This window comes from Rhyacophila brunnea, unplaced genomic scaffold (assembly GCF_057557595.1).
Source record: "Rhyacophila brunnea isolate RB1 unplaced genomic scaffold, BYU_Rbru_1.0 scaffold_57, whole genome shotgun sequence".
NCBI classification, from domain to species: Eukaryota; Metazoa; Arthropoda; class Insecta; order Trichoptera; family Rhyacophilidae; genus Rhyacophila; species Rhyacophila brunnea.
Window position 1 is genome coordinate 96172 of NW_028233245.1, and position 14307 is coordinate 110478.

At 26.9% G+C, this 14307-nt stretch overlaps 1 protein-coding gene across 1 annotated transcript; it reads right to left on the reverse strand.

Moving 5' to 3' along the window:
- Positions 1 to 1324: 1324 nt before the first annotated feature.
- Positions 1325 to 14078, reverse strand: LOC147065784 (uncharacterized). The gene is made up of 3 exons (XM_085956248.1): positions 13955 to 14078; positions 13326 to 13465; positions 1325 to 1348 (listed from the first exon to the last, which is right to left on the reverse strand). Exons 1-3 carry the CDS (start codon positions 14076 to 14078, stop codon positions 1325 to 1327), a joined length of 288 nt encoding a protein of 95 aa, XP_085812374.1.
- Between the last annotated feature and the right edge of the window lie 229 nt (positions 14079 to 14307).

Sequence of the window (14307 nt, forward strand, 5' to 3'; positions counted from 1 at the left end):
AATGCAGTAACACGATCTCAAGATTCCATTAGAAGTACCTAAACCCCAAAAAATATCATAATACACCGTATTATTTAGATTTAACGAATTTAAAATCCAATTAAAAACCTTCATGGAACCAATGACTAATTAAACAGATACAATTTGTGATTTTTGAAACTTTAACATGTATAAATAGGCCAGTATACATTTTCAAGAATGGTGTATAGTTTGGTTCCGGTGGCACTTCAGGTAGTTCCGACTTGGTATACGATGGTGGGTGCTGGATATATTTTCTTTGCGTTGTATATAAGGTATCTTAATCGAGGGTGGAATGATAATCCGTGACTTAATATAAAGATAGTATTATAAAAGGAATAAAAATTAAAGATAGTATTATTTAAGGAATAAAATTAAAAATGGTATTATTTAAGGAGTAAAAATTAAAGATAGTATTATTTAAGGCAGAAAATTAAAAATAGTATTATATATAGGCATAAATAAAAAATTTATTATTTAGATGAAAATGGTATTATTTAAGGTATAAATAATTTTTGTATTATTTAAGAGATAAAAAATGGTATTATTTAAGAGATAAAATTGGTATTATTATGGTATAGAAGTGAAAATATCCGAAAATAGGGCAAATTTGAATGATATTCGTACGTGTTTTTTATTTACTTTCTGGTAAATGTGAAACCGTAGTCGTCTTTTCCAGATCTCATCATTTCCATGATGGTAATTCTTTCGCCGGCTCTTATGGTGTATTCTTCCGACACGTCCATATCCTCGATTTCCGTCTCGATTTCTTCGGTTGGGGTGTATTCTTCAACGATTTTATATCTCTTTCGCATTTTTCTTCTTTTTTTCTGTTTGATTTCCGGCATTTTGATTTGTTCGTCGATAAAAATAGCTTTATTTCCTCTTACTTTAATTTGACCAACATTATGTGTATCATACTTTTTCAAATTTTTTTTTGATCTGGGTTTAGATAGATCTTTCAGAGTTAGGTTATCGATTGTGATACCTTCTTTGATCATGTGTCCTATTTTTTCAAGTGCACTTCCAGGTGCAGCGCTTCTTAAAATTCTGTCGACGTTAGAGTTGTTTTCAACATTTTTTATGCCGATGATGTCGAGGGTGTCCGCATCTACAACAACATTAAATGTAGGGAACATGCACAAAGATGCGAACGATAGAAGTGCGTAATCGTACCAGTATTGCATCATTATAAGGAAACCCATTGTGCGTTTCATACAGATTTTTCCGTATATGTTTTTTATTGAGTAGATTGTGTTTCTTCCACCGCTTTCCATGATAGCGCGTCCGATAACCGCGCCTATTGCTACGGAGTTGTCATCTTGTCTGTCTGCAATAAGAAAATTCATTCTTTCAGTTATTCTTTTATATGGAATTCCGTATTTAGCCCCTATTTTCGAGTTCATTTGACATAAATGAAATCCCATGGCGATGCATCCGCTTTGTCTTACGAGTAATTCGGAGTCATATAATAAGACTTCGATGATTTCAGATACTCTTGTATTTATTAATCCGCTGTAAAAGAAGCCTAGGACGACACCTACGGTTGCTCTTACTCCTGTTGAGTGGTTATTTGCGAGTGGTTCGAGGATATCAAGTAAGGTTTCTGAGTTTAAAGAACATACCAATCCGATACCGGTTACTGCAGATCTTTTAACATCTTCTGAACTGTCGTTTACTGCTGATAATAGTGTTTTGATTGTTTTTGTGTGGCATGTGCCGAGGTATGCCGAGCCGAGTGCGAGACAACCGGCGGATCTTATGTCTTCATTTCTGTTCGATAGCATTGATTGTATTATTGGCATTCCCTTTTCTTTTTTTAGCATTAGGGTTAAGGAGATTCCTATTCCACACCCTCGAGTTACTTTTTCATATTCTGTAGTTTTAGCTATTTTGAATAGTATTTCTGAGATCTTGTTCGCATTATTTTCAGGTGTATTATTATCGTTAATCTGGGTAGGAACAAGGCTATCATTACCTTTATTATTACTTTCAGTATTTATTCCATCAGCGGTGATATCTTTGATTTCATTATTTATTCCATCAATATCATTATTATTACCTTGATTATTTATTCCATCGTTGATATTATTATTATTACCTTGATTATTTATTCCATCAATGATATTATTATTATTACCTTGATTATTTATTCCATCAATGATATTATTATTATTACCTTGATTATTTATTCCATCGTTGATATTATTAATATTACCTTGATTATTTATTCCATCAATGGTATTATTATGATTACCTTGATTATTTATTCCATCAGCGACATTATTTTGTTTGGTATTACTTTTATTATTCAGATTATCTTCGCTATTCATTTCGCTATCTTCGGTCATGCTGTTATCTTCACTTTCACTTTCATCCAAATCATAAGAAAATCCGTTTCTTTCTTTGGATCCCATCATAACACATCCGATCGCGATTCCAGCAGCACAAGCACCCATTACACATCCATTTTTAACTACACCAAGAAGTTTTTCTATAACATTAACATCTCCAGACATAGTTTTAAGCAATCCAATAGCCAAAGCACATCCGTATGCCATCATATCATTTGGGCCATTATCTTCACCATTCAAAGTTTCGTTACTATCTATCAAATTCATCATAAAATCAAAAACACTTTCTGACACCTTAACTGGACTTTCATCGAAATGGACCATTCCTAAAGCAAAACAGCTTCCACCATCCATCATATCGTCTGCATTAGGCAATAAGTTTCTGAAAATATCCATCGAGCTATCGAAATTAGCTTGGTGTATTATTCCTAATGCTGCCATAGAATTGAATTTGTTCCATAATTTGCATTGGAAGACTAAGTCTTGGTTCATTCTGTAAAATGTATCGTTTGATGTTCCCATACTCATGAATGCATTACTGTAGACTATTGCTGTATGTAGACTAGAACTTCGTAATACTGGACGGATCAGGGCTTGAAGAAAAGTAAAATCAGTTTTGTTGTATTTTGAAAGGAGACTCAAATGTGCACGCTTTCTTATGTTCTTGCCAAGAATAAATCCTATCATTTTTATATTCTTGTCCATTTCTGTAAGTGTGTCTTCAATTATCTTAAAAATACCTCCCCCTTCATCTTTTTTAGTCTCATGAGCTTTGTCATTTGATTTATGATTTATTTCGGTGTTCAATTCTGTTGTAGCTTCATCTATTACTGATTTATCATTCGTCTTAATATTAGCATCATAAGCTCTAGCAGTATTCAAAATTTTATCTGATTTACTACTGGTCTTACCATCATCTTTTTTTTCTTTTTTATCTCTCAATCTATTAATAGCAATGTTCGAATAATAACATCCATACTTTACAGAACAATTAACATCTTTAACAAAATAATATTCACCTTCAATACCTTTAAAAATTTCATTATTGATATACATCACAATATCAGCATCATCATTATCAAAATCACTACCAATATATTCTTCTACATTCTCATAGACAGCACGCAAAGACTGAAGAAAGCGTATCATAAAGGCTCGATCGAGATGATAACACTCATTCAAATAAAATATCGCTTCACAACATGCTAGTTGAGAATGTATAAATATATTTGTTATGTACCTAATAACTTCATCGCCTCTGTCTTGAGACATCATGCTGTCTATTACTATGCGAATGTCTTTTGTTGTGGTTGTTATATACTTCTTGTTGGCGCTTGGGTTCGTTTTTAAGAATGTGGTGTAGAAGAAATCTGTTGCATCTTCTAGATTCACTATTTTTTGCATACCAGCCAAACTAATCTTATTAGTAATTCTATTTTCACTTGTACCACTTTTATCAACACTATTATCATTATTCATACTATTATAATTATTAAAGTAGAGTGTTAGCATTTCTTCATCCTTTGTCTCAATAATATATGGAAAAACATAATCGCTTTCAACTGTTTCGTAAATAAACCTTCTTAACTCATCACTCGGTTTACTCTTATACAAATCCAGTATCTTAACCTTCAAAGTATCCTCAACCCATTTCAAATACTCTACATCACAAAATCCAAAACAAATTTCTTCACTCATACCTTTTCCACTATACTTGATACACTCGAGATAATGTAAAACAGAAAGCTCATAGTCACATAGAGTGAAGTAAACCACACATAATGTAAAATGAACTCGTGCTTTCTCTAGTCCTTCCAAAATCACTAAACTCGAAGATAATGTTGTGAGAAACTTGGATGATAAATGGTGTGACAATGTTGGTATCGAAGCATTGAGAAGTTGGAGTGCTGGGAAAAGTTGACGCGTGGTAACTAAATGCTCTAAACGAGATAGGTTCGCCAATGGATTCGGGGTATCGCTCATTCGTAAGGGGAAAAGAAAATATATTTTAAATAATCGTACAGGATTTAAATGGCTATACGAAACAAAACATTTATTATAAATACGATAACAGGGAATAAAATAAATCATATGATCTATTTTAATAAATGATTGAGGTTCACATACGGCTATAGACCAAAGATATAAGTATATGAAAATGATTGGAAGCATATAATCGATAATACAATATAACAGAGGTTCACATACGGCTATAGACCAAAGATATAAGTTATATGAAAATGATTGGAAGCATATAATCGATAATACAATATAACAGAGGTTCACATACGGCTATAATACAAAGATTTTTATTATAAATAAGTTATTTGAAAATAAGTGGAAGCATATAATCGATAATACAATATAACAGAGGTTAACATACGGCTTAAGGCAAAGATTTTTATTATAAATAAGTTATATGAAAATAAGTGGAGCATATAATCGATTATACTAAATTATTGAGGTTCACATACGGCTATAGACCAAAGATATAAGGTATATGAAAATCATTGGAAGCATATAATCGATAATACAATATAACAGAGGTTGACATACGGTTTATGGCAAAGATATTTATTATAAATAAGTTATATGAAAATAAGTGGAGCATATAATCATTTATACTATAGTATTGAGGTTCACATACGGCTATAATGCAAAGATTATTATTATAAATACGCGAATAAAAATAAGTGGAAGCATATAATCGATAATACAATATAACAGAGATTCACATGCGGTTTAAGGCAAAGATTTTTATTATAAATAGATGTATGAAAATAAGTGGAGCATATAATCGATTATACTAAATTATTGAGGTTCACATACGGCTATAGACCAAAGATATAAGTTATATGAAAATCATTGGAAGCATATAATCGATAATACAATATAACAGAGGTTGACATACGGTTTATGGCAAAGATATTTATTATAAATAAGTTATATGAAAATAAGTGGAAGCATATAATCATTTATACTATAGTATTGAGGTTCGCATACTGCTATAATGCAAAGATTATTATTATAAATAAGTTATTTGAAAATAAGTGGAAGCATATAATCGATAATACAATATAACAGAGGTTCACATACGGTTTAAGGCAAGGATTTTTATTATAAATAGATGTATGAAAATAAGTGGATGCTCAATAGATTTATTTGTAGATTAAATTTATGGTTATAATTTTAGTTTTTGTTCTCGAGCACAACTTGCTTGATTTACCGTCACAAGTAAATATACTTTCGGCTATCTTCTCTTATCCGAAGTCTTCAATAATACTTGCCCTATTCTCGAGACCTATTAATTCAAGGGACATTCTCGATCCCAAGGCCTGTATATATGCCTTGATCTGGTTCGTGGCATCTAGTTCTTTCAGGTACCTGTCATGATAATGTCTCGTCACCCTTTACAGTGGATGGATATGATCGATATTTTAATAAACAATTGAGGTTATATTTTTATGGCTATAAAGGGGAAAATATTGATTATTATTAAGTTGAATGTGGGTAAAATTGATGGTACAAAATAAAAATAAAGATATAAATACCTTTTTTTACTCTTAACTATATAAGTCATTTTGAAAATAAATATTCAAGGTTGTTTAAAACAAACGTATTTGTATCTTTATTTTAAATTATTCCCACAATCCATATCAACAGCAAAAAAATTTATTGTATTTAATTTCCATTCATGATAATTCTATGTCATTCAAATCCTCCCTATTTTATTTATTAGCAACAAAAATAACTTTCAGGTAATCCATGTATATTGTTCCATGAAAATAAATTATAAATATATACTAAGTGCCCTTTTTTGGTAGTAAAAATTACAAAAAAAGATATTACCCGACTTTTTAATTGCATTCAAATTTTAAAAATCATGTTATTCAAAAAAAAATGCGAAAAAAATAATGACGAAAATTATAACATATTAAAAAGATCCAAAAAGATAATATTATATGCTATTCAATCAAAAAAAGGATATTAAGTATAAAAAAAATTGCTATACAAAATTGAGAAATTCTTACATGTATTTCAAGAATATATACAATAACAAAGATAAAGGTGCATATAAATATCAAATAAAGTGTATCATCACATTTTATTTATATATAAAATAAAATATTAAACATTAAATGACAATAAAAAGGAAAAATATTGTGTAAAATCGCATTCTATTCATATATAAGATACAATATCAAAATTGTAAGAGTAAAAAAAGAAATAAACAAAATCATGTAAATGTATCATAAATGAAATAAAACAAAACCTAATTTTTATATTTAGCAAGCACAATCCTCATGCTATTTGCGACTATACAACAAAAAAACAATTTAAAACCCCTTTGACATTATATAATTTCCATTTTCAAATAATTTTAGATTGGTCGATGATTGTTTGCACAAAAAGTTATTTTATATTCTTTTAGTGCTTATTTAATAATCAAAAATTATCAAAGCTTATGCGATTTTTTTCAAAATTATTCAAAATCAAATAAAGGGCTTACATCATCGCATATATCATAAATAAAAAAATTCTACAAATAAAATTTTATTATAAATTCGATACATAACCACCGAAAAAATATTTACAAAAATCTATAATTTAATATACCCAAATTGTCCCACGTACTTGATTAAAAATAATCTTTCGTAAATAATAATAAAATATACGTAAAAATAAAATCAAAAAACCTATAAAACAACAAAAAAATGTAGAACGTTTTATGATATTTTTGGCAAATATATAATAAAAAAGGACAAATATTGTATTTAAAAATGATATATATTATAATGTCACGAGAATATATTCGAATAACTAATTAACCAACGAAAACTAACCTTAAATATATTGAAATAATTTACATTAAAAAATCCGAAAAGTATTTAAAATTACTTGAACTAAATATAAGGATATTTTATAGGCGCTTTTTGAGAAAAAATTATTAAATTTGAGGTTTATACATAATAAAAATATTTTCATAATTTGTAAAACATTGTAACATATGTTAACTATATTTTCAATTTCTTTTAGCTGATAAAACTGGAATTTATACGTAAAAAACTTTAAGATATACGTATAATTAAAATAAACTAGTTTTTGTATCAGGAATTAATAAAAATTTTTGCTTAACATATTATTTCTTGTTTCAAATCGAAATTAAAAATATAATGATTAAACTTGATTTTATATCAGCACGAAAATAAACATTATTTATAAGTGGAAGTATTTTCTTGTGAAAAATCGCGCTGGAGTCATTCAAAAAATACATTATTAAGAGAAAATTTCACCAGATGCCTCTTTGCAAATTATATTTTACTTTGCAATTTATCGCATATGCCAGTTTTTTTGAATATTGATGATTCTTACATTTTTTGATCATCATATTAATAAAAAGTCTTAAACCTTTATTAAAAAAGCCTAGTATATGATAAACCAAAACTTTCTGCCTTGAATTTGTCTTTTAATATCCTCTTTATTGTCTTTTCTATATTATTTCTTGCTTTTTTAGCTTTTTAATGTGTTTTTTATTATTAATAAAATGCGCTTCTACATTATAATACATTATATTTTCTTTCTTATAGTGAAATCTCCAAGAAAACTGTTTATGCTGGTACAGAAAACATTATTTTAGAAGCATTAAACAATGAACATTAATTAGTAGAATATATTAAGAAAAATAAAAGTGAAGTTAGTTTATTATATGCCTTAAATAATGTACATCAAATATAAAATATATTTACAAAAAAAAGTATAGTAATTAGTTTATTATATGCCTTAAATAATGTACATAATCATAAAATATATTTATAAAAAAAAGTATAGTAATTAGTTTTTTATATGCAATTAACTATGTGCATTAAAAAGTAAAATCTCTATAAAATACAAACCAAGCAACTCTTATTTTAGAAGCAATAGACAATGTATATTCTCAAAATGATATAATTTTTATAAAATAAAACCTAAGTGACCAGTATTCTAGAAGCATTAAACAATGTATATTCTCAAAAAATGATATATATAACATTTTTAAAAAGAAAAAAAGTGGTGGATATTTTAGATGCAACAAAAAAAACTATACAGATTACTATTTAATCATAAAACATATTTATAAAAATAAAAGTAAAGACTATCTATCTAACGTCTGAAAAAGGGTGTTTTGTCCATGCTAATCAAGAAATCTAAAGCAGAAAATATCAGATATTTGTAAATTCAATTGAATTGTGATCTAAACAAACGCCTTCCTCTAACTAAATTTTTAAAAACTGTAATTTTAAAATTAATTTTTAAAGGAATATGGAACATGGTAGATAAGTACGCTTTTTATTGTATCGTTAAATGTCTTTTTTATTCATAATAACCCCCCTTTTCATAAAATAAAGGGGTTTGTTAAATAATTTTAAACTATGTAAATGCTATTGGCACACAGGGAACTTGTATTTGAACTTCATATATCATGAACAATATAATATTTCAATAAATAAATTATTTTTAAAATAAACACATTTCATATCGTTTAAATCTAAGAATATTGATAAATAACTTACAGTTATAATATTTTATAGTATAATAGGTATAAATTTGAGCTTAGTTTATATAAAAACCAGTTTGAAATTCTGTTAAAAGGGAATTTTATAATGGATCAAAAACATAATATAAAAGAAGGAAAAAATAATGCTGGTAAAGTTATGATATGTATGAATAAATGGCAAAAATCAAATTAATATTTTTTCTTTAATTTCATGGGTTCAATAGAAAATACATATAGGTTTAAAATAACCCTTATTTTGGTATTATATTGATAATATGACTTTTTTTATGAAAAAATAGATAGATTACATCCGATAACAGTTATAATAATGTAAGTAAATAAAAGAACCAAATTTTACAGTTATTAATTTTTTAATTTGGACTGAATGAAGATAATTTCTACTATTTATATAAATATTATCAAAATACATGCAAAATATCTTTACTTTAATAGTTTCTGCACCTTTTCTCTTCGTTTTAAATAAATTTTGTTGATTATATAATGATTTGATAAGCCTTACATTTACGCAAAAATACCATTGACTACCTGTAATCAGATGCTTATAGAGCCACGTTTATAAATATAGATGCAAATTTTGTTACATGATTGGTGATATTACTTGAGTCTATTAATTTATATCACACGAAAATACATTTCCAGCTCTACGTCAACATAAAACCCTATAATCTATTTATAATTAACCCAAAAAAATGATACAAATGGGAATCTATGGATCTAAAAAATAGTTGCATAAAGACCAGGTTTAAATTTTGTTGGCTCTCAACCGTCTAAATTGTATTCCGAGTGATTAATATATATAATTTTCGAATACATTCAGACTTCTGTTTTTTAATCAACTATTTATAGAGGTACTTTAAGTATGATAAAATGCCTATATTGCTTTGTATCACCAAACAGAACGATTTACATATAAATATTAATTCGCATTTAAATTATCACGAAAGTTATTCCGTATAAATTTATATGTACATTAAACCATATTTATTGGAAGTTTTTATTACGCATATACTATAGTCTTTATAATATTCAATAAATTTATTATATATGACTGCGATTGTTACATATTAATTTCATACATTAAATTTTGAAAATATCATTAAACCACGATTATATATGTGGAATTGTGTGCGCTAGATTAAATTTTATTTTCCGATTTATTATTTTGTTTTTTCTTTTTAATTGACTTTTTTCTGGGATATTTGCATAAAACCAAGTATTCTTTACCGAGTTATCAGCGATTAATTTTATCATTTGTTACATAAAAAAGGAATCCATCTACAACAGAGTCTTAATCTATTAATAAGCAACGTAGAATCATAAAAATATATATATAGAGGCTTGTGAATTGAAAAATGGTTTTCTTTGCTAATAAAAAAAAATAGTATAATTATATTTTTTTTACACATGAATTTTTCTAGAAAAAAAAATGTATCGATTCTTTAATTTCCATCAAATTTAGCAAAGAATTTTTACATACTATAACTGCTTGTGTCTTTAGTGTTCATCTAGTGGTGTGAAAAAACTCACATAACAACATCACGTAAAAGTGGGTTATAATGGTCAGGCAAACCTAATAGATAAAATTTTTCAAAAATATTTAACATAATTTGAAAATATGTATTACACGGCGAGTAGTAGATACATGATTATATTAGTTAAATAGAGAAATAGAAAGTCATGCTTCAGCAATTAGGAAAAGTAAATATAAACAATGCAAAAAATCGATTCAAATTTTTAGATTAGATGATAAAAAAAGAAGTATTTTTATATAGATATTGTTTTCTCTATAAGTGATATACACATTGGGTATGTTTCCATCAAAGCCATAACTATCCATGTAAAACTGTATAATATCTTACTATTAGTAATATTTTGCTGATTAAATAACAAGAATTTAGTTATTATCGGGTTATAGTAGGATAATATTAAATTTAATTGAATTTGAATCATTATAGGATGCCAGTATACACAAAAGAACAAACAAGTATAAGTGGCATCAAAATAGTTGACCTATAATGTCAAAAGAACTTAGTTTTTATAAACCATTATTACTTCAATTGCATATAAATTTAGTATGAAAAATTAAAAATAATAAGATTGACTATTATTTAGAAAAATATTTACCGTAATGTTATAAATATACTCTTTTCTATATTTTTAACCCACAAAAGTATTGTAATATATAGTTTCTAATTTGCCTAGTATATTTTTTTATAATTAAACTAGATCTTAATAGAAAAGGATATCTATTTATCACATATAATATGCATATATGCACCACATATTTTGTTTGTTTGATTTTTTATTAAGTAAATAAAGTAAATTGGGTTCTATATTTTTTAATAGCATATTTTCTTATATTAAAAAACAATACTTTTTATGGATATATTTGCCTTTTACATCCGATTATAATAAAAAAGATAAAATTGACAGTAAACCAGAACTTGAAACAATAATAAAGAAAGGCGATTACAGAAAACCATCGCCGTTCCTCTATATTTTTTTCAATACAATACAAATATTGTAAGAGGATGAATTTTTATAATTACATTTACATTTCATTAATTAAATCTTACAGAATGTTGGCATTCACATCTATAAAATATCTAAATATTCATCGGATATATATCGTGATACCAAATAATAATCATTCATAATTTTTTACGGGCATAATACCTTTTTGATCATTAATGTAGATTTTTACCAAAATTTTATACTGCAAAAGTATGTGCAAATTGAATTGGTAGGATAAAAAAATATTGCTTTTTATAGTATAATTTACAAATTAAAAAACAGAAACCTATCTTTTTTCTTTAAAGGCATACAAATAAGATTATATGCAGTCATTATGTCGGGTGTTTTGTATATAAAATTCCATAAGTCGAATATGTGGATCAAGGTTGGGATAGAAACTATGTTATGTGTAAAAACAATAGCGTGAGAAAGACTGTTGAATATATAAGTTTGGATAAGAGAATAGAATGAATGAAGTTATTGAATATTATAAGGATGAAAAAAAAAAGCTTTTAGATAGACATTTATATAAAGGCTATATTCGTAGAAGGTACATCAAGGTTGCTTTTGAAGATAATAAGAAAAAAACTAGCCATAAATATGATATTCTCATTAAAATCATGTTAATTATTTCTTAGTTAAAAAAGAGTATTAGAAAAAAACTAACCATAAATAAAATATTCTCATTAAAGCCATATAAATTCTTTCTTAGTTGACAGAGATTAATAAAAAAAAGCTAAACTCATAAATATGATATTCTCATTAAAATCATATTAATTATTTCTTAGTTGAAAAAGAGTAATAAGAAAAAAACCAAACCCATCAATCTGATCATTGAAGCCATGTAAATTCTTTCTTAGTTGACAGAGATTAATAAAAAAAAAAGCTAAACTCATAAATATGATATTCCCATTAAATCCATGTTAATTATTTCTTAGATGAAAAATATTAATAAGAAAAAAACCAAACCCATCAATCTGATCATTGAAGCCATGTAAATTATTTCTTAGTTGAAAAAGAGTAATAAGAAAAACTAAAAGCATTAATATGATCTGATCATTAAAGCAGTGTTAATTATTTCTTAGTTAAAAAAGAGTATTAGAAATAAACTAACCATAAATAAAATATTCTCATTAAAGCCATATAAATTCTTTCTTAATTGACAGAGATTAATAAAAAAAAAGCTAAACTCATAAATATGATATTCTCATTAAATCCATGTTAATTATTTATTAGTTGAAAAAGATTAATAAGAAAAAAGCGAACACATAATAAATTAAAACGATTTTTATTTTTTTTTATGGCGTGGATTTATAAATTTTTATAGTTATTTATATTCAAAATCACGTTTATTTCAAATAAATTAACCGATAATGTCAGCTATCGTTCCAAAAAGCGGGATAGTTTAAGAAATGGTCCCAAAAAATTGTCAAAAAAGATAAAAACAAAAACATAAGAGTCGATAAAATTGTAAATAGTGTTGAACGGCTAAAGTATCTTTCTTCTGAGAATATACACAAAGTGAACAAAAGGGAAGCCAATAAGATACTAAAAAAAAACTTGAAGCTTATTCTAAAGCGGTTGAATTTAGGGTTACGCATTGTTGTGAAGCTGTCAGTTGCCAAAGCATAGCCATCTGTCAAATGACCATGATAAAATCTATTTAAGATATATCTTCTTAAGGTGAAAAGGCCATCTTTTAGTGCGCCAAAAATACTGTAAGATCCTTTTTTTGTTAGTGAAGATTTAAGGCTTGGTGTTCCTGAATATTGGATTGAAATATTATTACCATTTATGAAATACATTTCTTTCAAAATTTCATCAATATCATTTTCAATGTCTTTATAAATATTGTTTTTTTCGTCTGTTAATATTTCCTGTACGGCATTATTTTCCACAAGACATTTTTTTTCTTTTCCTTCTAGAAGTTGTTTTATCTGCATTTTCATGGCTTCTCGACCAATTAAACTCTGAACCACGTTTGTTCTATCCAGACAATCAATACAATTAGTTCTAATAATCCCTTTTTGTTCATTCAAATAGTATTTACCATCCTCTGAGCCCAGTGAACTAAAACCATGAGCTTCTATTAAATGTTTGAGACTTTGTACAAATTCTTCTCGTGTTTTGGCACATTTCTCCATTCCCATATTTTTGAAATCATAGTTGAGATGGTTGAATCCATTTTTTGATAGAATTTTTTTAAAGCTATCATTTAATTTTTTTTCATATTTTACATGTTGTATCAAATTTAAATAAAAAACTTCACCGTAATGCATTCTAAAAACCTCATCAGCCTTTTTAAAAATAACATCGTTTTCTGGGATAATTGATACCGACTTAGCATTATTTTCAATATTATTAGCTTGATTTTTTTCATTATGATCATTCATCTCGATCTTTTTATCACTGATATCGAGCTTGGGGTTTAGTTTTATCCCAATTTTATGGCCCCATTTTAGTGGAATTGAGCCCCGTGCCTGTAAGAAAGAAATTACACCGCTTTCATCACAAATAATTTGTTCTGTTTCTACAAAATTTGCAGGATAACCTTTTTCATTTGCACCCCTTGAAAAAAACCTCATTCCTACACGTTTCCATGATCTTCTACTAATTAATAAAACCGTGAAAAACATATCATTTTTATCAATACTTACACGTTTAATTTCCTTTAAATTTTTATTCGGATTCTTTCCACAACCTCTTAACAAATTCTTACTCCGCATAACAGTGTCCGAAGTAGCTTCATCTACCACTTCTTCCTCATCTTCACCCTCAAATTCATCTTTTTGTAAACTAGCTGTATAACATAAAATCTTACTTGAAATATAGCCTTGAAAACATTTAACAATAAAATTACTACAA